We start from the raw sequence: 24,208 nt of genomic DNA on the forward strand, positions 1-24,208 counted from the left end.
CAACAATTTCGAAAAAAAATTTGCTCGTCTGACTTTAGGTTTACCATTTTGAAAGGTTATTCTCGTTACATAATCCCGTTTGGTTTGTAAAATTTTAATGATATTCGTTACTTATCAATAGAGTTTAATTATCCATATTATATTTCCTATTTTGAAATTGAAAAAAAAATAGGTATGTGAACCGGAAGTTGCAAAGTATCTTGGGAACTGTCATGGTGGCTCGCATGGTCGCAACAATTTCGATTTTTTTTTTCTCGTCTGACTTAAGGTTTACCATTTTGAAAGGGTATTCTCGTTACATAAGCCCGTTAGGTTTGTAAAAATGGCTTCGACGGCGGCTGGAAAGCAGCGAATACCGAAGGTGGCGAAGGTAAACTGAATAAACGTAGATAAATAAAGGCTAGCATTAGCTGAGCTAATGCTAATGTTAATTGATAGCGTTTAGGACTGTCCTTGTTAGTGTCAATGAAAGTGTTTTTAACAATAGTGTTTCTGTGTGACATAGGTGAAGAATAAAGCCCCCGCGGAGCTGCAGATCACGGCCGAACAGCTTCTCAGGGAAGCCAAAGAACGAGAACTCGAACTTCTCCCGCCGCCACCAAAACAAAAGATCACCGACAAGGAAGAACTCAACGACTACAAGTTGAGAAAGAGGAAGGTATGAAACCGGATCTACAAATATACTCAAAATCTAATATTTACTCTACCGTACAACCTTTAACATTTTTCTTTCCATGTCAGGCGTTTGAAGACAACATTCGAAAGAACCGCTCTGTAATCAGTAACTGGATAAAATACGCACAATGGGAGGAAAGCTTGACCGAGGTCCAAAGGTATTTATCCAAACATATCATTTCCTAAAAGATATGTGCACATGGTGAAAGTTGTCTTCATTTTAGCTGTGAAAAGTGATGGGTCCCTGGGACTGGCATGCTCAAAAATCTATGGGTCCCAACAGAGATCTGTGGCTCCCCAAAATTGAGTCTTATCCAGGTTGAAATTGTAAATCGGCGACAAATATATAATAAAAATCTATATATTCATTCAGTTTTAATCATCACAGTTTATTGGTAATACAAATCAATTATCACTTCAGATTTTTCAGTTCACAACAATATTGTACATTATACAAAATAATATTGCTGAAATAATTATATTAATCCATATTTTCATTCAGTTTTAATCATCAGTTAAATCAGGGGTGTCAAACTCATTTTAAGTCGGGGGCCACACGATAGAACACACATTCTGTCAGGGGCCGGACTAGTAGATTAAAGAGAAAGCAAAAGAGAGATAAAGAAATAAGAGAGAGAAAGAGGAATGGAAAAGAAGAGAGAGGGAGAGAGCATGAGAAACAAGATAAAAAGAGAAGTCGTAAGAGAGGGGGAAAGAAAGGGAGAGGGAGAAAGAAATCCAAAGAGAAATAGAAAGACAGAGAGAAAAGAGAAAATAAAGCGCGAAGTGTAGGAAGAGAAAAGAGAGAAAAGGAAAAAAATGAATTTAGAGCAAAATAAGTTAAAAAGACACAGAGAAAGAGACAAAGAGCATTAAAGGAAGAGAAAAAGAGACACAGAGAGTGAAAGAGACAGTGTGAGGAAAGGGGTAGAAAAGAAGAGACAGCGAGAGAGAGAAAACCAGAACACTGCGCTTATGAGCTCTGAATTAAGTGATGGCACACTTGAGTCCACCTATGTTACCATTTTTAACTTTAGTAAATGCCTAACATACCTTAATTTTCTTCATCTTTTTATTTCGTATGACTCAAGGGCTCGCTCCATTTACGAGCGAGCACTGGACGTGGACCACCGCAACGTGACCCTGTGGCTGAAGTACGCCGAGATGGAGATGAAGAGTCGGCAGGTGAACCATGCGCGCAACATCTGGGACCGGGCAATCACCATACTGCCGCGAGTCAACCAGTTCTGGTGAGCCGACAACTTCCTGCCCAAACGCGCAAACGGTGCGTTCGTCGGTCCTTCCGGGGACGTTTTCAACTTTTCCCTGATGGCCGGCAGGTACAAGTACACCTATATGGAGGAGATGCTGGGCAACGTGGCGGGCTGCAGGCAGGCGTTTGAACGCTGGATGGAATGGGAGCCCGAAGAACAAGCCTGGCACTCCTACATCAACTTTGAGCTGCGCTATAAGGAGGTGGACAAAGCCCGCAGCATCTATGAGAGATATATCCTTTTGTTTGTATCTTCTTCGCCTGTTTGCGTGCCTAAAAAAAGTCTATCCGCCTTAACGGGTGTATACTCGTCATGGTCCATCCCGAGGACAAAAACTGGATCAAGTATGCTCGCTTTGAGGAGAAGCATGGCTACATCGCTCACAGCAGGAAAGTATACGAGCGCGCCGTGGAGTTCTTTGGCGAGGAGCACGTGAACGAGAACCTCTTTGTCGCATTTGCCAAGTTTGAAGAGATTCAGAAAGAGGTAGGTTGCAAAGCTCTGTTCCTTCTGGACAACCTATTATGTAGAGTCAAACTCTTGCATATTTTCCATAAGGTTGGAAAAAGAATAGAAATTCAATGGATTAAATATATATTTTTAAACATCTTCAATTTGAAAATTTGCTGACTCTGTAAATCGAAGGTAGAATTTTAAGCAACTCTAATTATTCAAATCTGGTACTGATCATTCCATAATAGTTAATATTTAGTTAAATGTGAAGTTCAAGCAAATTGGTCACAAGGTAGGATTGTTTTTAAAAGTTATTTAAAGTAATTGCTTATTTTTGTCTGAATATTTTGCACGTGATAAATCAATTTCGTGAATTAAATTTTTCTTTAAATGTTTTTTCTTTGGGTGGTATTGTTATAACCAATTAAAAGGTGATGGGCGAGAGTTGGGATTGTTTTGTCCAACCCGGATTTGCTATTAGGCTTTTACAAATTTTCTACTTTGTGGATTTGTGTACTGTTTTTTTATCAGGCTTAAAAAAAAGTTTCGGGATGCACCAAAATGGAAATATTTGCCCTAAATCAAAAATGAGAACTGCTTATCCGAAACCTGTAACATTTGAAAAAAAAAATACCAGAAGAAGTTACTAAAATATATTGAAGTAATTTAATTTGCAGTGTTTTGATAACAAAGTATATTACAAATGTTTTTATTTTTGGACGACATTTAAGCTTCAGCAAAGCGTTTAAAGAAACGTAAGAGGATCAATAATAATAGCAATGAATTTGAGATTTTTTGAGGCGGATCTTCTAACAATGGACTAAATGTTACACACATTGAAAGGTTTTACAATAAAAACTGCTAAAACGGAGTAGGTTAGCTCTGCAGTTTTAATCAGGCTGGCAACTACCAAAAATTCCCTTTTTAGTGGTGTTGCCCTCCTTTCTTCCTGTGTGAAATGTGAAAAAGAAACAGCAGGGTTGAAAGGGGCAGTTTATGCATCATGCTTTTTCGGTGCATTTCTAATGATGAGTTTTTAAATGTCCCAAAATAAAGCAACACAAATTATTATCATTACAAAGCTTCACCGGTGTTTTCAGAAAGTAGCAGTATTCTGCAAAAGAGTGAATTGTATACAGTATATATGTGGCAGAGTTTAAAGGGGGAAAATGCACGGAATGATTGTTACTTGATATTTGTCCCCGGACAGTTTGAGCGCGTGCGCGTGATCTACAAGTACGCCTTGGACCGGATCCCCAAGCAGCAGGCTCAAGAGCTCTTCAAGAACTACACCATGTTCGAGAAAAAATTTGGGGACCGGCGCGGGATTGAAGACGTCATCGTCAGCAAAAGGCGTTTCCAATACGAGGAGGAAGTGAAGGTGGGTGGGCGACAAGTGACCACTATCCCAAAATAACGCGTTATGGGCGATGTATGTTCGTATAAAGTTTTCATTCATGTAACCGCTCGCTTGCGCCCGAAGGCCAACCCGCACAACTACGACGCCTGGTTTGATTACCTGCGGCTGGTGGAGAGCGACGCGGACCCCGACACGGTGCGGGAAGTGTACGAGCGCGCCATCGCCAACGTGCCGCCCCTCCAGGAAAAGCGCCACTGGAGACGATACATCTATTTGTGGATTAACTACGCTCTTTACGAAGAGCTGGAAGTCATGGTGAGTTCATAGCTGAGAGTGAGAGGAATCTGAGAACAAATCAGGGATGTGATTTTTCCGACTATAAATTTCGAGGAATTCTTGCTTCGCTGTTCAGTCCAAAAATCGGAGTTCGAAAGCCGGTAATGCGTGAGTGCGTACGCTAGGGTGCCATGCTGAGCAGCGTACGGGTGTAGATGGCTCTTTTAGTGACCAATTGTTATTGCGTGCGGACGTGCTTCCTTTTGCTTTCACTTTTAATATAGGTGTACCAAGTGTTTTAGCCCCTAATTATGCCTCCTAAGAAAGTCAGTGCAAGCAGCACTTATTGCTCCAGGTGAAAAAAGAAAAGTAGTGCGTGCAACTATTGCATTTAAGAAAGAAATAATAGCAAAATATGAAGGAGGTGTGCGAGTGTCTGATCTTGCTTGCGCCTTCTGCTGACCACCACAAAGGTAAAAAATCCTATTCATAATTCTTTTCTTTATCCTATTTTTATTTTTACACGTTCATGTTAGCGTAATCTTTCGTACGGAAGATTACGATAACGCGAATGTACGATTAGCCTGGGTTAGCTTCATGTTTACGTTAAACATTCAGGGTGTTGGAACGGAGCCCAACATTCAGGGTGTTGGAACGGAGCCCCCTTTCCAATGAACCGCTCACCACTTGTTGTGGAGACCCAGGTGCTAAATGACTTGTAAACGACCAGATTTTATTTTATTTTTACACGTTCATGTTATCGTAATCTTTCGTATGAAAGATTACGATAACGCGAACGTACGATTAGCCTGGATTAGCTTTATGTTTACGTTGAACATTCAGGTGTCGGAACGGATTAAAACGATTTACATTAATTTTAATGGGAAAAATGATTTCGGTGATCGAACAAATCGGTTTTCAAACAGGGTTCTGGAACGGATAATGGTCGAGAACCGAGGTTCCGCTGTACTTCACTTATTGATTCTTAAAGCGTACTTTTATTTTCAAATCACTTGAGTCGGGGAAACATTTCGTCATACAATGTCGGCGTGACACGGAATTCAGTATACTGAAATTTGATTAGAGAGAGATGGACACATTCGAGCCCAATCCAATGAGATTTCAGTTCTTTCCCCTAAATGCTGCTAGCCAATGTTGGCTTTCGAATATATTGCGTCTCGCTAAACGTACTTGCTTGTTGGCATTATTAGCCGCTAAGACCTCGTCGAGAACGGAAGGAAGAAGTCTGCCATCCGACAATTCAGAAGAAAAGACCTTATCATGGACCCTGTTGATGGTAGGCTCTGCTTCAAGATCAAGACTTCCAGCAAAAGGTATAGGGAAGAGCTGCTGATGAGAGAAGTGGAAAGGGAGGCCAAGAGGCAGAAACTTGAAATCAGAGCAAAACAGGAGGCATCCAAGGCAGAGGCAAAGGGGAAGATGCAGGCAGCCCAGAAATTTGCACGGAAGGCACACGTCCGGGCAATACGGGCAAAATCTTCAAGTCTGAAGTGGATTTGAAAACCGAAAACCTTTTCAGCTGTAATACATTTCTCTGTTCTCGTTAAGTGAAGTGTTCAAGTGTGAAGATGTTCAAGTTTATGAGTGAATTTGAAAATAACTGGAAACATTTTCAGCAGAAATCCATTTCTCTGTTCTCATCCTTGTGAAGTGAACCAAACATTACAATTTGAAGAATATTTTATTTTTAATGTGTATGGATTGAACTGACCTTGCAGTATTTACAATAAAAATCAGGTATGTGGGCAAATTATTTTGTTATTGAAATCTTCTAAAGATGTTACTTAAATGATTCATTTAAGCACTGTTTTGGACAAGTAAATTGCTTAAAACCCAGGAGCTCCGCCCTGGACCCCCACCGGGTCAGACTTTCTCCTCACCTCAATCACATCCGTGTCCAATGAAAATCTCAACCAAAAACTCAGCCAGAGCATCCTTAAGATGAGAAAGGCACAAGAACATTGTTTTAGAACAGTCTCTACTTTTTGGTGAAAAATCACAATTATGTCTAATAAACCTGGCTGTAATCATACTAATTGGAGATTTTTGTGTGCGGACAGGACGAGGAAAGGACACGGCAAGTGTATCAGGCCTGTTTGGATCTGATCCCTCACAAAAAGGTAATCGGTTATCATGTCTTAGCCATATGGGATTCTGACGGTAGGATAACCTTGAGCAATCATATCAGGGTATTAAAATGACAGCCTTAAAATGCTATGGTATAAAAAGTTGTAGGAAAACCAAAGCAGCATTGTTTCCTCTTTGAACACCATTTCTTTTTAAAAACATCTCTGCGACTTTAAGAAGCAGGTATTGATTCACGTTTAAACATTTTCAGACTTTTTAGTACATGATGGCCTTTTTTGTATATTTATTTATGCATTGAATACCAGAATTAGAATTGTCTTTATTATCGATGATATAAACGTTGTGAAACATTGTATGTAAAACATGTACCGTATTTTCCGCACTATAAGGCGCACCGGGTTATAGGGCGCACCCCCAAAAAAGTTTTTGGTCCTCTATTTTCCATACATAAGGCGCACCGGATTATAAGGCGCTACAATGGGAACATCGACAAAACAGTCAGATAGTTCAGACAAACTTCTTACCCCCTTAACATTCTCAAAGCTTGCAAAGAAGCATATACGTGTCTCAGACATGTACGGAAACAGTGTCCGTACGATGTCACTCAAATGCATCGTTCCGAATATCATTCGGAAGGTTAAAGTCTTGGGATTCAAGAAATGCCAAACATTTCTTAGTTTCCATTTTATTTTTTGCTGGCAGCTGTGTGGACAGCAAAGTAAGAATTTGATTGTGCAGGGAAACGGGGTTCTTTACTGTGCATATGACGATAAACACTGAATTGAATTGAGTTTAAAAATAGACTCATCACAGAAACATCAAGATCGTTCAAAAACAAGATACCGGGAAAATATAAAGCCGCATAGCTCACCTAAGTTCTCTTGCAGCCATCACGTTCAATAAGGATACGTAACCATGGTCTTCTTACGACCGTGAGTGTAGTAAATCCAGGAGAGTCAAATATTTACAAATACAGAATGGTAAAAAATGTTTTCTCTATGCCGTAGTGCAACCCAACGTGCGATTCACGTTCATCTTTTCCGGCCAATCGCAGGCTTTGTTTCACCCCTTTAGCCTATGCCAGCCTGTAAATGATAAAAAGGATCCGCCCCCTTTACCTCCGAATAACTTTGGCCAATAGTGACTGATTCAAATGATGATTGACACATTGGTTAGGAAATGAAACGCCGGTATATAAATCCCAGCATACACTGCGGACGACTTCGCCTTCGGGGGGAAATCTAGTCGGCGGCCGCTTGCCTTAGTTGCGAGACTTTGTGACTTAATATTGATCCATATTTAAGGTGCACTGTATTATAAGGCGCATGGTCAGCTTTTGAAAAAATGAAAGGCTTTTAGGTGCGCCTTATAGTGCAGAAAATACGGTAATACAGATTTTAAAAGGAAAAAAAGGTCTTATCAAGATAAATAGGCAAAAAATACAATGTAGTGCTTGGTAAACTGACCTAATGAAAAGGGAAAGCGCATTGTGAAAATAAGTGTAATAACATTTAGCAGCAGTAATAAAAAAAAAAACAATATTCACAGGGTGTTTTTTCAGTTTCATTCACCAACAACAAAGAGAAAAAAAAACACAAATTGTAGCAAGATATGTCCTAATTTTTTATCAGTAATCTTTCAATATCTCTTTGTCTCGCTCTATCTATGTCTCTCTCTCTCTCTCTCTCTCTGTTTCCCACTCAGATTCCCTGTCTCTCAATCTGTCAATTAATCTTTATTTGGATAGCCCTTATTCACAAAAAGTCTACCTGTCTCTCTCTCTTACTGAGTCTCAAGTCACTCTGTTTCTTTATTTTGCTGTCACTATCTCTGTTTCTCACTCGCTCCCTCTGTCTCGTTTCCTTAGTCTTATTTCTCAGCCCATGTCTCTCTCCATGTCTCCTTATCTGTTCCTCAGTTTCTCTCTTTTAATCTGTCTCTCTTCCTCGTTTTACTCCCCGTCTTGCGCTCTCCCTCTGTATGTCTTTCTCTGCCTGTCTTGCTCTCTGACTCAAGTGTCCTTCTCTTTCTGTCTCCCTCTATTTTGCCGTCACCATCTTTGTTTCACTCTGTTTCTTACTGTCTCCCTCTGTCTAGTTCTCTTAGTCTTTCTATTTGTTGGCCTGTGTCACTGTCTTTGTGTCTCTTTTGCTCTATGTCCCTGTCTCCCTCTCCATCTTGCGCTCACTCTATTTCCTATCTGTTTCTCAGTGTCTCCCTCTCTGATTTTCTTTATCTCACTGTCTCTTTATTCTTGCGCTCTCGCTGTTTCTCTTTGCCTGTCTTGCTCTCTGACTTCAAGTCCCTGCTCTATCCCTTGTCTCCTTCTTTATCTGTCTTTCTTTCCCTCAGTCTTTTTCTTAGTCAACCTGTCTGTCGCTAGCTGTCTTTCTTTCTGCTTTTTACTCAGTTTTTTTCTAAAGAAGAAATATACAGTATACCGAGCTCCTTTCCTTTGGGATACAGCATATAAAACCTTTTATCTTTTTAATACTGAGGGAAATCGTCAAACGACCTAATGGCCCACACCCCGTGGAGACTTCACTTAACGGCCATTTTCTTTGTCTCAGTTCACCTTCGCAAAGATTTGGCTGCTCTTTGCCCAGTTTGAGATCAGACAGAAGAACCTGCAGGGTGCTCGAAAGATCATGGTAAAGATGCCGCGTTTTTTCGAGAAAAAAAAAGCAAACGGATTAGAGTAAATCTATCAGCGTCCTAACTGATGACTTCCACAGGGCACAGCTATCGGCAAATGTCCGAAAAACAAACTCCTGAAGGGTTACATCGAGCTGGAGCTTCAGCTGCGCGAGTTCGACCGTTGCCGGAAGCTCTATGAGAAATACTTGGAGTTCACGCCGGAGAACTGCACCACCTGGATCAAATTTGCAGAGCTGGAGACCATCCTGGGCGACGTGGACCGCGCGCGAGCCATTTTCGAGCTCGCCATCGGTCAGCCGCGGCTCGACATGCCCGAGGTAATGCTTTCATCCAAAACATCCTGGGTGCCACTCATGAAAATTCGAATGAAAATCCAAACAGGTTTTGTGGAAGTCCTACATCGACTTTGAGATCGAGCAGGAAGAGTTTGGAAACACGAGGAACCTTTACAAAAGACTGCTGCAGCGCACCCAGCATGTCAAGGTAAGCGCCCCATTCCTTCACACCACATTTCAGGTTGATAGTTGACTATACAAACTATTGAAATGAGTAGAAAAATTGGAAATGTACTTATGTTAAAAAAAAACATTACGTGGCAAAAACTGGGTACAAAAAAAGTATACTTCTTCTGAGCATACTGTACAAATACTAAAACTAAAAATGCCCTAGCTAAAACCTATTAGGCACAGTGCTCGGTCTGTAGAGTTATAAACCATGAAGTCGTTTATTTTTAGGGACAGGTAAATAAAGAATAAGTTGAAACAAAAACTAACTTTTTTTTTTGTATCCCTCTAAACCAGTGTTTTTCAACCAGACAGGAAATTGCCAAATTTTATGATTTTATTCGTATTTTACGAGTAAATAAATAAAACATAGCATTCTGCCATTGAGCGCCCTGTTGTAACATTCATCCGCATTTACTTTTTGTCTTTTTTTAAAGTATTTCTCTGAACACGAGACAGAACCGATACAAATATCTATTAACCAACAGAAATAAATGTAATAGAGTAAAAATCATAATTTAAATATTTTGATAATCTCCCCCAAAAGGTTAGAATGTATTATATCATTATTTTTTTTACTTATTTTTAGTTTTTTTTTCTTAAAAAAAGTCAAGTCATGTCCATCTGTGATGCCCTTAAAAGGCTGCACAGACTGCGGACTATTATGACAGCATCCCCTGATCTACAACCTAAATGAGGGCAAGGAAAAGCTCAAAATCCTCATCATGAGGAAAAAAGCATAAAATATAGCTAAACTTGAAAACAGATGAAACATACAATACAACCCCAAATCACAGCAATATTATTAACCAGAATGAACAAATTGGTTTACCTCCTGACCCGCGGTGATCACAAATGATGATAAAAAAAATTCATGTTAACTCTACAGTACTTGATTGACACTTTATAACAGTCCTTTCAGTGTACCATAGTGCTTATACCTATACTTTATACTGTCATTTTGGCAACATCATTTAGTTTTTTTTCTCCTTTTGTTAAATTCCTTAAAAAAAATGTTATTTTTTTTTGTTCTCTATTACCTTTTTCCCTTTATTTGCTTCTTTCTTTTCTTCTGGCTTTTTTCTGAAATTTTCCTGTTCTTTTTTTCCTCTCCTTTTGTTTTTCTCAGCTTTTCACTCCTTTTTCATTTTGTTTTTTTTTCTTTTTTTATTCTATTCCCCCCTTCCTTCAAGTCATTTTTGTGCACAATCTTACATCATATTTGGTCATGTAGAGATGAAAGAAGCAAAAACAACCTGAAGAGCCGTTTGGGACCCGAAAGAGCCGGTCCTTTTTAGTGAGCCGAGCCGAAGAAGCCGGCTACCGACTTGACTCAACTTCGTTGGACTTTGACCTTGACTTCCAAATTCCACATTTAGAACACAACGTCAGGGCAACCCGTGTATTTTGACCTTTAAGCACTGTAACTTTGACTTAATTGGCTTCTTAATTAACAATTTGGAGCCCTGATTTTTGTGGGCCGGCTAGATTGTCTTGTGCGCGGAAAACGCACACACGCAGCTTAGAGGAACATTGATGTCGGCTATTCCTATTATTGATTTTCGGCGACAAATCATCATCCAACTTACCTCCCATCAGGTCTGGATCAGCTACGCCAAGTTCGAGTTGTCGCTGGAAGGAGACGAGCGTTTGCAAAAGTGCCGTCAGATCTTCGAGGAGGCCAACAAGGGCCTGAGGAGCTGCGAGGAGAAGGAGGAGCGGCTCATGCTGCTGGAGGCCTGGAAGGATTTCGAGGCCGAGTTCGGCTCCGACGGCGACAGGGAACGCGTGGACAGGCTGCTGCCCGAGAAGGTCAAGAAGAGGAGGAAGCTCACGGCAGAAGACGGGGTAGGAGAAACATCTACCGTATTTTCGCACGATAAGGCGCACCCCGAAAGAAATTTATTTCGTATACAAGGCGCGTAGAATTCAAACTTCAGTAAGAGCTACCCTTTTTATTCGCGTTTTATACGGTATTTATTAGTGCAATGGTTGATCCGTCGTAAAATTTTGCTGACCAAAGTCTCCAAGCATTGGATGCAATGGGAATCGAATCCTGGTCACGCCGGTGAGACGAAATCTAACCACTAGTGAAATGAAATGATCTGCATTTATATTATTATAATATATATTATAGCGCTTTCAAGTCAATGAAGACTTCCCAGAGCGCTTTACAATGTGCTTCACATTTATCCATTCACACACACACCAATAGCGGCCGTGCAGCCAACCTGCTTATTGGGGGCATTAGGGGTTCAGTGTCTTGCCCAAGGACACTTTGACACGGAGGAGCCAGGATTCGAAGCTGCGATCTCGGCATTAGCTCAGGAGGTAGAGCGCTCGTCTGGGGATCAAGAGATCGCAGGTTCGAATCCCGGCTCCTCCGTGTTACATGTCGAAGTGTCCTTGGGTAAGACACTAAACCCCTAATACCCCCAATAAGCAAGTTAGTTACATGGCTGCTATTGGTAAATGTGAAGCTTGGGGCGGCAGTAGCTCAGGAGGTAGAGCGCTCGTCTTGGGATCAAGGGATCCCAGTTCGAATCCCAGCTCGTCCGTGTTACATGTCGAAGTGTCCTTGGGTAAGACACTGAACTCCCAATACGTAGGTTAGCGCCTTACATGGCTGCACAGATCATGGCCGCTATTGGGAAATGTGAAGCACACTGTAAAGCGCTTTGGGAAGTCATTGACTTGAAAAGCGCTATAGAAATGCAGATCATTTCATTTCAAGATGAGCGCTCAACCTCCTGAGCTAATGCCGCCTAGTGATTCAAATGACATGTGAAAAGGCAATAACTTAATTATCGCGCTACTTTACTCATGGTGCCAAAAATGAATGTTTAGAATGGAGAAAACAAAGTTGTCCTGAAAGATAGAAAACGAAAAAAGACTACGGGGCAAAAAAAAATAAAAAATCTCTTCACGTTTATATCTTTATGGATGACTTTGTTTTCGCCATTCTATAACATTAGTTTCTGGGACCATGAGTAAAAAATGTCATCTCTCTCACTGGTAGTCAAATGGTAACGGTTGCTGCTCTCACTACATCACCAAAGGTTTGATTCCATCCATCCATTAGCTGCACAGCTTATCCTCAGTAGGGTCGCGGGGGTGCTGGAGCCCATCCCAGCTATCTTCAGGCAGTGGGCAGGGGACACCCTGAACTGGTTGCCAGCCAATCGCAGGGCACACAGGGACAGACAATTGGCTCGTTCATCCACACCTAGGGACAATTAACCTGACATGCATGTTTTTGGAATGTGGGAGGTAACCCACGCAAGCACAGGGAGAACATGCAAACTCCACACAGGAATGTTGGATCTCATGACCTCAGAACTGTGCCCACACTTGTTAAGTTTCCCGACCGAATCGGGAGACTACCGCTTTGGCTACGATTCTCCCGCCTACTGATCTGAGAGCAACATCTATTGATTTCTAAAAAAAAAAAAAAAAAAAAATTTTTTTGATCGCTGAAATTTTTATGTGAACAAAGTTTTGCCGAATTATCAATAGTCTTTATCATCGTCTTTTTCGCCGTTCTGCACCGGAAAAAGCTTTGATGGAGACTTGGCAATCATAATCTCGAACCCCACGTGATCTCATTCCTTCGAGAGCAGCGGACGAATAAGTGTCTGTTAAAATGAACCAGAAAATTTGGAATAATTAAACATTGTAATAATCACATGTAAACATAAAATAACAATAAAGTAGATTGACAAACGAATATTGTTGTCTTTTCAAATAATAATAATAACAATCGCGTCGAAAAACAAAATCTCCAGATTTCCTAATTCTGAAACTTAACATGTATGCTGTGGAGCACACGCGCTAACCACTGTCCCACCGTAGCAAACAATGTTTTGCTATTTTGGTCAGCGCCGCTTTTCAATCGATCGATAATCGCACAAATCAATCCGGTACTCAATTCTAACCGTGTCCACCGCACTTTCAAATTTCCAGCTGCGCCTCGTAGTTCCAAAAATTGGGTCCTTTTCAATTTGTTTCTCTGTTGCCGCAGTCGGACGCCGGTTGGGAGGAATACTACGATTACATTTTCCCCGAGGACGCGGCAAACCAGCCCAACCTCAAGTTGCTGGCCATGGCCAAGATGTGGAAGAAACGCCAACAGACGGATATCGACGAGGACGTCCAAGAATACGACCGACCTTGATTTCTTCCTGTTTAGATCATGACAACGTTTTTGACTTTGTTTTTTTTGTTTTTTACAATAATATTTTATTGAGAATGTACAGCAATTAAAGACAATTCTGAGTTCTTTTCACTCTGTGGCTCTCTGGCATGTGGAAATCATTTTGAGTATATAATATTCTTCTTGTCCAAGACTGAAGTCTATTTCTTGACACCTATTACTCCCTCGTGGTTTTTCTTATGACAATGATAATAGCCAAACTCATCGGGCTCCTGTAAGTTGTGGCACAACCTAGATATTAGAAAGTGGCATCGATAAAAACTATCTTGTAAAAAATATTGTGGTTTTATCTGAATTTTGCCCTTATTCTACACACTGTCCCTTTAACTTTCCAACTAACTTACACGTTACAAATGATAATTCACCCATTTATTACAATAATAGAAGCCTGAGACTCCATGTCCACAACTCTTGTTGCAACAATGATGCTATTTCTCCTGTCCAGAATTATTTTCTTTGTGTTTAATAATAATTAGACATTTTTCATACGTTACAAATAAACAAATTTTGGTCAATTTATAAAAAAATGAAAAAATAGGTCAATTTAGCATGAATACATGTGGAGTTTTTAGAATCTAAGTGTAGATTTCCCATCCCTATATTGAAAATATTTGAAGTTGAAATGCAGGAAATTGACAAACTAATGGGGATTCAGTTACAGACTAACCCAAATCTTCTCCCACCCTCTAAAACGGGTGTCAAAGTCATTTGCACTCGTGGGCCACACGATAGAACAAACATTCTGTCGGGGGCCGGACTAGTAGATTCAAGAGAAAGAAAAAGAGAGATCAAGAAATAAGAGAAAGAGGGAGGGAAAAGGAGAAAGAGCATGAGAGACAAAAGATAAAAAGTTGTGAGAGAGGGGGAAAAGAAAGGGAGAGGAAGGAAGAAAAATCCAAAGAGAAATAGAAAGGAGAGAAAAGAAAGCGCAAAGGGTATGAAGAGAGAAAGAGGAAAAAAGGAAGTTAGAGCAAAAGAGGTTAAAAGACACAGAGAGAATGAGACAAAGAGCAACGAGGGAAGAGAAAAAGAGGGACACAGAGTGAAAGAGGCAGAGTGGTGGAAAAGAAAGAGAGAAAGAAATACAAGTACAGTGACTTTGAGGCACCTAGCTTTGGTAACACCAAATTGACATATTTCAACCCACAGCTTGTTTTTCTCTTGCACTTCTCCGAGTGTTGTCTCGTGGCCCGCGGGTCGCCTGTTTAACACCTGTGCTCTAAAAAAGACCCCAATATACTTTCTCAACTTCAAAGCCAAAAGTCAGACTTTTAATTCTAAACATACACAGTCTGCCTTTAAGAATGACTACTGGATTACACAGTCAAGTTGAGCTAAAATTCCATGGGTTTGGTCAATTTGAAGTTGAACAAGGGTTATCTTTGCTCCAGGGTTGGGTAGGGTTACTTTAACTGGATTACTTTCAATTACTCCAATACCAAATATGCTAATAAAAGACAAAAGAAACTAAATAGGAATAAAATGACTCAATTTTGTGCAGGCTTGGGGAGTATCGGAATACATGGAACGGCAAAAATGATGCTTGGATTTATTTTCATTTTGTTTCTGTGGCATTTGATGTTCGTTTTGCCGGAGATCAAAGCCAGGAGAGAAAGCTTACCACGTCTTGTGAGTCATCATTTGATTCCTATTTAGTTTCTTTTGTCTTTTATTAGCATATTTGGTATTGGAGTCATCCAAAAGTCATTGAAAGTGATCCAGTTTAAGTAACCCTACCCAACCCTGCTTTGCTCATTCTAAAATATTTTTCACAGTAGATAATTGAAGACTACTGGTGAGGAATACTACTCCTAGTACTCAGAAGTCAAGAACACTGCATATACTCAAAATCACCTTTAAATCTTGCATCCACCAGCGAGCCACAAGAAATGTTATTCGATGTCCTCAGGCCTGACCGGATGCGGCAGCGGGACGATGGACTTCTTTTCAGTGTCCCGGGACAATGCTTTCCTCATGTCTGCGAGGCAGGGAGGGAACCACACAAAATGTTAGCAACGCCGCAGTATTAAATCTGACGACGCAAATCCCACCGTAGGCGTCCTCGTCCGGTTCGCCGTTGCTTGCCGAGTAGTACTCGATAACGGTCCTGTAGACGCTGTAACCCAGACGCTTGTACATGCTGACCGCTACCTGGTTGGAGACGCGCACAAAAAGGTCTACGAAGAAACCGCCCTTCCTAAAGAAAGAAAAATCACGTGTCTGTGGTAATGGAGTACACACGATTTAGCAGATTATGACAGTGATCAATGTTCCCTGTCATTTTCCTTACGGGTCTGAGCGTTGACACAAAGTCGGTGAGCAACGCTTGAAACAACAGTGAGCAACGGCAATCCCAAGTGTGGCAACCAAATCATTATCAAACATCACGTTACATTTTGCTGAGTTTCTGGCAATGCAAAATTATTTTCCACTTTTGAATGAATTGACCACAAACGTCATTTGTATTTGCAATTCTTTCCATTTCTTTTTTTCCTGGTATCTTTTGTCGCATAATACTAACATTTTTGGTGGCTTATTGAGTCGGTTGCTCGTTACACAACTGTATTTAATCACATTTTTTAGTGGAAGTACAATGTTGGCAACAACCTTGACTTGGTATCATTGGAAATGATTTGAATGCAACACAAACTTTTTCTTCTTTGTCCCTGTTTTTTTTTCTACTTTTTTAAAATTCCTTTAAAGAAAATCTCATTTTTTCTCAATTTTTCCTAGCTGTTACTTTTTTCTTGCTTTTTTGTTCTCGAGTTAATTTTCCCTTTATTTCTTTCTTCTTTTCTGGCTTTTATTTTTTATTTTTCCTGCTCTTTTTTTCTTTTTCTCTCCTTTGTTTTTTTTTCTCAGCTGTTCACTACTTTTTCAATTTGTTTTTTCCCCTTTTTTTGCTCTAATACCCCCCCTTCCTTTAAGTCATTTTGTGCACAATTTTACATAATATTTGGTCGTGTAGATTAAAGAAGCAAAAACAACCTGAAAAGCCGTTTGGGACCCGAAAGAGCCGGTTCTTTTTAGTGAGCCGAGCCAAAGAAGCCGGTTCTTGACAAACTCAACTAACTTTACTCAACTTCGTTCTCCTTCGACTCGACTTCAAAATACTTCATTTAGGACACAACGTCAGGGGAACCCTTGTATTTTTGCCTTCATGCACTGTAACTTTGACACCCCTGTCTTAAGCTAACAGGGAGCTTCTAAATTAGCAATTGAGTCCTGATTTTTGTGAGCTGGCTAGATTTTCTTGCGATCTCTTGATCCCAAGACGACCTCTCAACCACCTGAGCTAATGCTGCTTAGTGATTCAAATGACATATGAAAAGGCCATAACTTTATTATCGCGCTACTTTACTCATGGTGCCAAAAATGAATGTTTAGAATGGAGAAAACAAAGTTGTCCTGAAAGATATCAACCGAAAAAGAACTACGAGGCAAAAAAAAAATAGGTGGCAGATTCCTCCATCGGAAGATATCGTTGCGTGTCATCAACGTAGCAATGGAAACTGATATCATAGAGCAGTGTGCAATCGCGCACACGCGCAGCTTCGAGGGAACATCGACGGTGACGGCGAACCTTTCCGAGATCTCCTCCAGCATGTCCATGAGTTTCGCAGCCAATCCCAAGCGGCGAAACTCTGGCGCGACGGACAAGGCGGTGACGTGGCCGTGCCACTCCTCTCGGGCAACTGAACCCTCTGCTTTGCCCATGACTAGAATAAAGAACAATACGATGTGAAAACCGCACGGGACCACCTCGCCTGTGATGACCGACTTACTGTAGCCCATCAATTCCCCTCCGGGAGCTTCGGCCACGATAAAGTACTCGGGCCAGTGAGCCAAGTACTGAAGATAGAAAGGAATCCCATACTGACGTCAAAGCTCAGGACATAACATTCTTCACGTGTGGTTGACACAAATATCAAGTCTGCTTCCATCGTTTGCTGAAGTGGTTTGTTCAATTTTGAAAATGGAATACAGGATGGAGGCCACCGTGCCGTTAACTTATGGAAAATTTGGAAGCCGGAATAAAAAGTTGGATGTCACTTCGTTTTTTGCGCCTTAACCCAGAAAAAAACTAGAAGGTGATTGCTGGTCTAGCTCATTGTTGTGACTTGTTCCTATACTTTGCTCTGAACCTAAACAAATGTAATATCACCAGTAGTCAAGTCCTGTTTATTTGTTTGGCCCGTAATCACAAAGAGTCTCAAAGGGCCGCACAGATCAAAGACTATTGCAAACCACAGACTATTATGACACCATCACCTGATACTGCCAACATGAAATCTAGGTTATTCATATGCTATAGAATTGAAGTGTGTTTAAAGCTTAGATTTAAACATTTCCACTGAGGTTGCAGATCAGATCGCAGGGGGAAGAGCATTCCACAGCACCGGTGCCCGGATGGAGAACGCTCTCGAACCTATGGATTTCTTCTTGGCTCTTGGGATTACTAGTAGACCAGCGTTTTTAGAGCGAAGGCTCCGGACCGGAACATAGAGGGGGAAATTAAATGTGAAAGATATGAGGGAGCAAGTCCATGCATGATTTGGTATAATACCAAAAGAACCTTCAAATCACATCTTAAGCCACATGTGTCAAACAGACGGCCTGTGGGCCGAATCAGGCCCGCCGAGGATTTTAATCCGGCCCGCTACACAACACTGAGTGAAGCGCAAGAGAAAAATGAGCTGTAGTTTAAATAGCAAAGCATCTGTAGTAGTGTTTCTCTCCCTCTCTCTCTTTCTTCCTTCCTTCTCTCTCTCATTTTTTCTCTCTATTTTCTTTGTCTTGCTCTTTTTGTTTTTCTCTTTCCCTCTCTCTAACTTTCTCTTTCCTTCTCACCCTTTCTCTTTCCTGCTTTTTCTAATTTTTTTCTATTTCTCTCTTTTGCTCTTTCCTTCTTTTGTTCTCACTTTGTCTCACTCTTCCTCACTCTCGTTCTAATGCTCACTCGTTCTCACTCTATCTTTTTCTCCTTTCTTCTCTCTCTTTCTCACTTTCTTTCTTTAATTTTCTATTTCTGTCTCTTTTTACTCTTTTTTATCTCTATGTGGTTCTTTCTCCTTTTTTCTCACTTTCTGTCTATCGCGTTCTCTCTCTCTCTATTTCTCTCACTTTTTCTCCATGTTTGTGTCTCTCTCACCTTCTCCGTCTCCTACGCTGTCTCCCATGTTCTCTCTCTCTCTTTATTTTTCTCTCTTCTTTACCCCTCTCCTTTTCTCTTTCCTTTTCTCTCTTTCTTTTTCTTAAACCTACTAGTCTGGCACCCGTGACATTTTTCTTTGAAGCATGTGGCCCCCAGCTCAAGTGAGTTTGACACCCCTGTCTTAAGCTAACAGGGAGCCAATGCAGGTGAGCTAAAATCGGGGTCATCAAAGTTTCTTGTCTTAGTTAAACCGGACCGGAGAGTAGTGCATTACAGTCATCGAGACGGGAGGTAACAAACGCGTGAATTATAATCTCCACATCCGACAGAGAGAGCATGGGACGAATTTTAGCAATGTTGCTGAGATGGAAGAAAGCTGTTCTAGTAATTTTCTTCACATGTGTTTCAAGGAACAGTTCGGGGTCAAATATGTCACCTACATTTTTGACTGAGTCGCTCTGGGTGATATTATATGTTTTCAATATTCAGAGCAGTTTTTGAGAACAAGTCACGGCATTTAGATGGACCAATAACTAACATTTCTGTCTTTTCAGAGTTAAGACGCAAGAAATTGAGTGACATCCATTCTTTTATCTCAGTGAGGCAGGCCTCCAAATTTCCACAGTTTGGTGTGGCAGATTCCTCCATGGGAAGATATAGTTGAGTGTCATCTGCGTAGCAATGGAAACTGATATTATACTTGCGAATAATATCACCAAATGGAAGCCTGTAAATCAGACCTGGGCACTCCGGTCCTGGAGGGTCGTATGTTCTGCATGATTTTTGAGGTTTCTCTGATCCAATACAGGTGATTCCAATCACCAGTATCGTTAACGAGCACTTGCTAGCTTGCTAACGAGGTTATTATTTGTATCACCTGAGTTAAAGAAGAGCAAACTTCAAAATCTGGCAGGACGTATGGCCCTCTAGGACCGGAGTGCCCAGGTCTGCTGTAAATGCTGAAAAAAAGGGGGCAAAGTACTGAATCCTGCGGAACACCATAGTGACTCGGTCAAAAATCTAGGTGTTATATTCGATCCTAATCTGTCGTTTTAGTCTATGTGAAAAATATTACTAAAATAGCTTTTTTTCCCCTCCCCATCTTGCAGAGGTTTGCTGACAGGATGCTGAGATTAAAATTAATGCGTTTGTAACTTCTGGGCTCCGTTACTGTGATGCATTGTTACACAGAATGACAATACAAGGAAATTATTATTATTATTATTGCTCACTGGCCTCTCAATGTCTAGTATAACAAGTTTACAGCTTGTTAAAAATGCCTCAGCAAAACTCTTGACTAGGACTAAAGTTTGATCATATCACCCAAATTTGAGCTAACTTGCACTGGATCCCTGTTTACTTGAGATGTGAGGTTCTGTTACTAACATTAAAAGGTTTACAAGGACTTCCCCCCTCTTAGCTTTCTGATTTAATTTCCCTAAAATGTTCCTGTTTGGAGCTTCCGCTCGAAAAATGCTGGCACGAAATTCTTCGGAAGATCGCAAAGGTAAGGAAAACACGCGTGTTGAAGCAAATGATTCAACAAAAGAAAATAAACAAAAGAATACTCCTAGCAAGAAAAGGACTTTTCTGCCAAAATGGACTCAATTATATTACTACTGACGCTATGAGGAGGATGATAATGGAGGCTACATCTTCTGTGATGCGTGTACCCAGCGTGACAAAAAAAATGGATTGCATGAATCATTTCACAATACGAACTTTCAGAAAAGCACATTGGATCGGCACAACGACAATGAAAACCACAAATTAGCTATGGAAATTCCGTTGCTGCAGGAAGAGAGAGGCAAGTATGAACGGATACAACATCAAAAAGAAGACTTAGCCATGCTTTCACTGCTAAAACTATTTAAGTGGATGGCAGTATTTTTAGTATTTTGTATAATGTACAATATTGTAAACTGAAAACTCTGAAGTGATAACTGCTTTGTATTACCAATTAAGTGTGATGATTAAAACTGAATGAAAATATAGATTAATATAATTATTTCAGCAATATTATTTGGTATCATGTACAATATTGTTGTGAACTGAAAAATCTTAAAGTGAATAACTGATTTGTATTACCAATAAACTGTGATGATTAAAACGGAATGAATATATAGATTTTTATGATATATTTGTTGCCGATTTACAATGTCAACCTGGATAAGACTTAATTTTGGGGAGCCATAGATCTCTGTTGGGACCCATAGATTTTTCAGCATGCGAGTCCCCGGGACCCATCACTTTTCACAGCTAAAATGAACACTGCTATTATGTGGCCCCTTCTCAAGGTTTCTTATTTTCCTCCTGTTGAGGTTTTTGAATTTTATTCTGCAGGTTTCAGATCAGGGGATGTTGCAATTGTGGCATGTGCAGTACCTTGAGACTTTTTGTGTCTACTAGTATAGACAAATAAAGGAATCTCGATTTGACTACTTACCCTTCGAAAATCAGTTAAGTGACAAGACATTGAAGGATACAGTTTCTGTCAGTGGGTCCAAATTGCTGTGAAAAGCAAAAAGTACAAAAGTACAAACTCATGACTGTTTGTATTTTTATTTATGTTCACAAATTAAAATGTCAATTAATCCAACACTTCACAAGTCATAATACTCATGTACCAACAGCCAGGGTTGGGTAGGGTTACTTTAACTGGATTACTTTCAATGATTTTTGGAATACTCCAATACCAAACATGCTAATAAAAGACAAAAGAAACTAAATAGGAATAAAATGACTACATTTTGTGCAGGCTTGGGGAGTAACGGAACACATGGAACGGCGAAAATGATGTTTGGATTTATTTTCATTTTGTTTCTGTGGCATTTGATGTTCGTTTTGCCGGAGATCAAAGAGATCAAAGCCAGGAGAGAAAGCTTACCACGTGTTGTGAGTCATCATTTTATTCATATTTAGTTTCTTTTGTCTTTCATTAGCATATTTGGTATTGGAGTCATCCAAAAGTAATTGAAAGTAATCCAGTTAAAAGTAACCCTACCCAACCCCGATTATGACTCACAACACGTGGTAAGCTTTCTTTCCTGGCTTTGATCTCTTTGATCTCCGGCAAAACGAACATCAAATGCGACAGAAACAAAATGAAAATAAATCCAAACAGCTTGCCAACATCATTTTTGCCGTTCCATGTATTCCGTTACTCCCCAAGCCTGCACAAAATTGAGTCATTTTCTTCATATTTAGTTTCTTTCGTCTTTTATTAGCATATTTGGTTTTGGGGTAGTCCAAAAGTAATTGAAAGTAATCCAGTTAAAGTAACTTTACCCAACCCTGTCCACTAGCTAGCCAAGTTAGTCGTTATGGTCAGGGTTGGGTAGGGTTACTTTAACTGGATTACTTTCAATTACTTTTGGAGTACTCCAATACCAAATATGCTAATAAAAGACAACAGAAACTAAATATCAATAAAATGACTCACAACACGTGGTAAGCTTTCTCTCCTGACTTTGATTTATTTGATCTCCGGCAAAACGAACAAAAAATGCGACAAAAACGAAATGAAAATAAATCTAATCATTTTTGCCGTTCCATGTGTTCCGTTACTCCCCAAGCCTGCACAAAATTGAGTCATTTGATTCATATTTAGTTTCTTTTGTCTTTTCTTAGCATATTTGGTATTGGAGTCATCCAAAAGTCATTGAAAGTAATCCAGTTAAAGTAACCCTACCCGACCATAACTTGTGGTTCCTTAGTCGTGTAACACAGAAAAGTAATACAGTTTGCTAATAACAGTTAGTTGACTAACTGTGTCAAACAGTCTAACCATCATTTAAAAATAAATAATATAGACTCTTGTTAAGTTTATCGTGTGCTTAACATAAAATTGGACATTTTGTGAATGGGGTTTGGTGCAGTAGAGCGTCTCACGCACACAAAGATTATCCCGTTAACAAACCGATATACGACGTCACAAAAAACAGCAGCACAATAAAAACAATATTAAAGACATGTTAAGCTTTCGTAACAATGAAGTTTGTACTTACATGTTGTTAAATTTAAACAAATCGTCGCAGTTGAACGGTCGTAGCGTTGTCATGTTGATGTCCTTTAAACCAGGAACAATCCTAAGTACGCCCTCTGCTGGACGGAGGGCAAATGGAAGCGACGTCTCATTTGGTCAAATTGCAACACAACGTCAGAAAATGTTTCATCTATGTATATTTCGAAAGCAATTTTGTACATTTTAGACAAAAACAGTTTGGAATAAGTTACTCTGGAGATGGAGTGAGATCATTGAGACGTTTGTGACCATTTAAAGCTAACAAGCTAGCCAAGTCAAGTCAGATTTATTTATACAGCCCTTAATCACAAAAATGTCTCAAAGGACTGCACAGGATTACAATTACCTGATCTTAAATCAACATGCAGGCAAGCAACAACTCAAAACCTCAGCGTGAGGAAAAAGAGAAACCTTGAGAAGGGACCTCACAAGTGGTATCCCCCTTTCAGGGTGAGTTACATATAGCATTACAGTACACAAACATAGTAAACACTAGGTAAAATGTTGAAAATGACAGCAGCGCCGCCCCAGCCTGTAAACTAGTCCAGAAAGTCTATGACGGCCACGTCGCAGCTTCCCATCTCTGCCAGCTGGTCCATGCAGGCGTTCACATGCATCAGGTCAAACGCTGTTTTAATGACTCATCTCAAATCGTCCTTCTACCTTGTATCACCACCAGGCAGGCAGTCGGAAAAAGACAGGACAATACAGAATATGAGGTGTGCATCGATCATAAGCTTTGGAATAGAAGCCTCGATTTAAAAACTTCCTTTGAGGTTGCAGATTTTATCTCCAAAGGCAGGGCATTCCATAGCGCCAGGGCCTGGATGGAGAACGCTCTTGAGCCTGCAGACTCCGTGCAGGAACATAGGGGGAAATCAAATCAGAGAGATAAGAGGGTGCAAGTCCTTGCAAACATTTATATGTTAATAAGAGAACCTTGAAGTCACATCTTAAGTGGACTGGGAGCCAGTGCAAGTTGGCCAATACAGGAGTGATGTGCTCAAACTTTTTGGTCTTAGTAAAAAGTCTAGCTGCTGCATTCTGAACCAGCTGCAAACTAAGATAACGTGACCAGTGGAAAAAATACGTCAATGTTACATTTTATAATACTAGAGCCCAGAGCTTTTCCGCGCTCAAGAAAATCTAGCCGGCTCACAAAAATCAGGGCTCCAAATTGTTAATTTAAAAGTGAATTAAGTCAAAGTTACAATGCAAGTGGGTAAAAATACACGGGTTCCCCTGATGCTGTGTTCTAAATGCAGTATTTGGAAGTCAATGTCGAAGTAGAACGAAGTGGAGTAAAGTCAGTAGAGTTTTTCGAGAACCGGCTTCTTCGGCTCGGCTCACTAAAAGGAACCGTCTCTTTCGGGACCTAAACGGCTCTTCGGGTTGTTTTTGCTTCTTTCATCCCTATATGACCAAATATTATGTAAAATGATGCACAAAATGACTTAAAGGAAGGGGGGAATGGAACAAAAAAGAAAAAAATAACATAATGAAAAAGT

The 24,208-nt window shown here is 40.3% G+C and overlaps 2 protein-coding genes across 7 annotated transcripts; one reads left to right on the top strand and one right to left on the bottom strand.

The window, feature by feature from the left end:
- The first annotated feature begins 172 nt into the window (after window positions 1–172).
- crnkl1 (crooked neck pre-mRNA splicing factor 1) lies at window positions 173–14,596 on the top strand. Its single transcript, XM_088324505.1, has 14 exons — window positions 173–370; window positions 506–658; window positions 742–833; window positions 1,767–1,925; window positions 2,016–2,182; window positions 2,257–2,435; window positions 3,613–3,783; window positions 3,886–4,077; window positions 6,120–6,179; window positions 8,718–8,798; window positions 8,883–9,122; window positions 9,187–9,288; window positions 10,908–11,156; window positions 13,330–14,596. The coding sequence occupies exons 1-14, from the start codon at window positions 323–325 to the stop codon at window positions 13,480–13,482; spliced, it is 2,046 nt and encodes a 681-aa protein (XP_088180631.1). The 5' UTR covers window positions 173–322; the 3' UTR covers window positions 13,483–14,596.
- Window positions 11,852–22,800, bottom strand: naa20 (N-alpha-acetyltransferase 20, NatB catalytic subunit). 6 transcript variants are annotated; one of them, XM_088324508.1, is made up of 6 exons: window positions 22,684–22,800; window positions 21,163–21,187; window positions 17,105–17,397; window positions 15,573–15,718; window positions 15,376–15,499; window positions 11,852–12,943 (listed from the first exon to the last, which is right to left on the bottom strand). In XM_088324508.1, exons 1-5 carry the CDS (start codon window positions 22,734–22,736, stop codon window positions 15,414–15,416), a joined length of 603 nt encoding a protein of 200 aa, XP_088180634.1. In that variant the 5' UTR covers window positions 22,737–22,800; the 3' UTR covers window positions 11,852–12,943; window positions 15,376–15,413. The 6 variants fall into 6 exon arrangements, with proteins under 6 accessions (XP_088180634.1, XP_088180635.1, XP_088180633.1 ...); XM_088324509.1 differs by lacking the exon at window positions 11,852–12,943 and adding an exon at window positions 13,516–13,752; XM_088324507.1 differs by lacking the exon at window positions 11,852–12,943 and adding an exon at window positions 13,518–13,733.
- Between the last annotated feature and the right edge of the window lie 1,408 nt (window positions 22,801–24,208).

Source organism: Urocampus carinirostris, chromosome 20 (genome assembly GCF_059441175.1).
Source record: "Urocampus carinirostris isolate Australia breed hairy pipefish chromosome 20, RoL_Ucar_1.0, whole genome shotgun sequence".
In the NCBI taxonomy this organism is placed as follows: Eukaryota; Metazoa; Chordata; class Actinopteri; order Syngnathiformes; family Syngnathidae; genus Urocampus; species Urocampus carinirostris.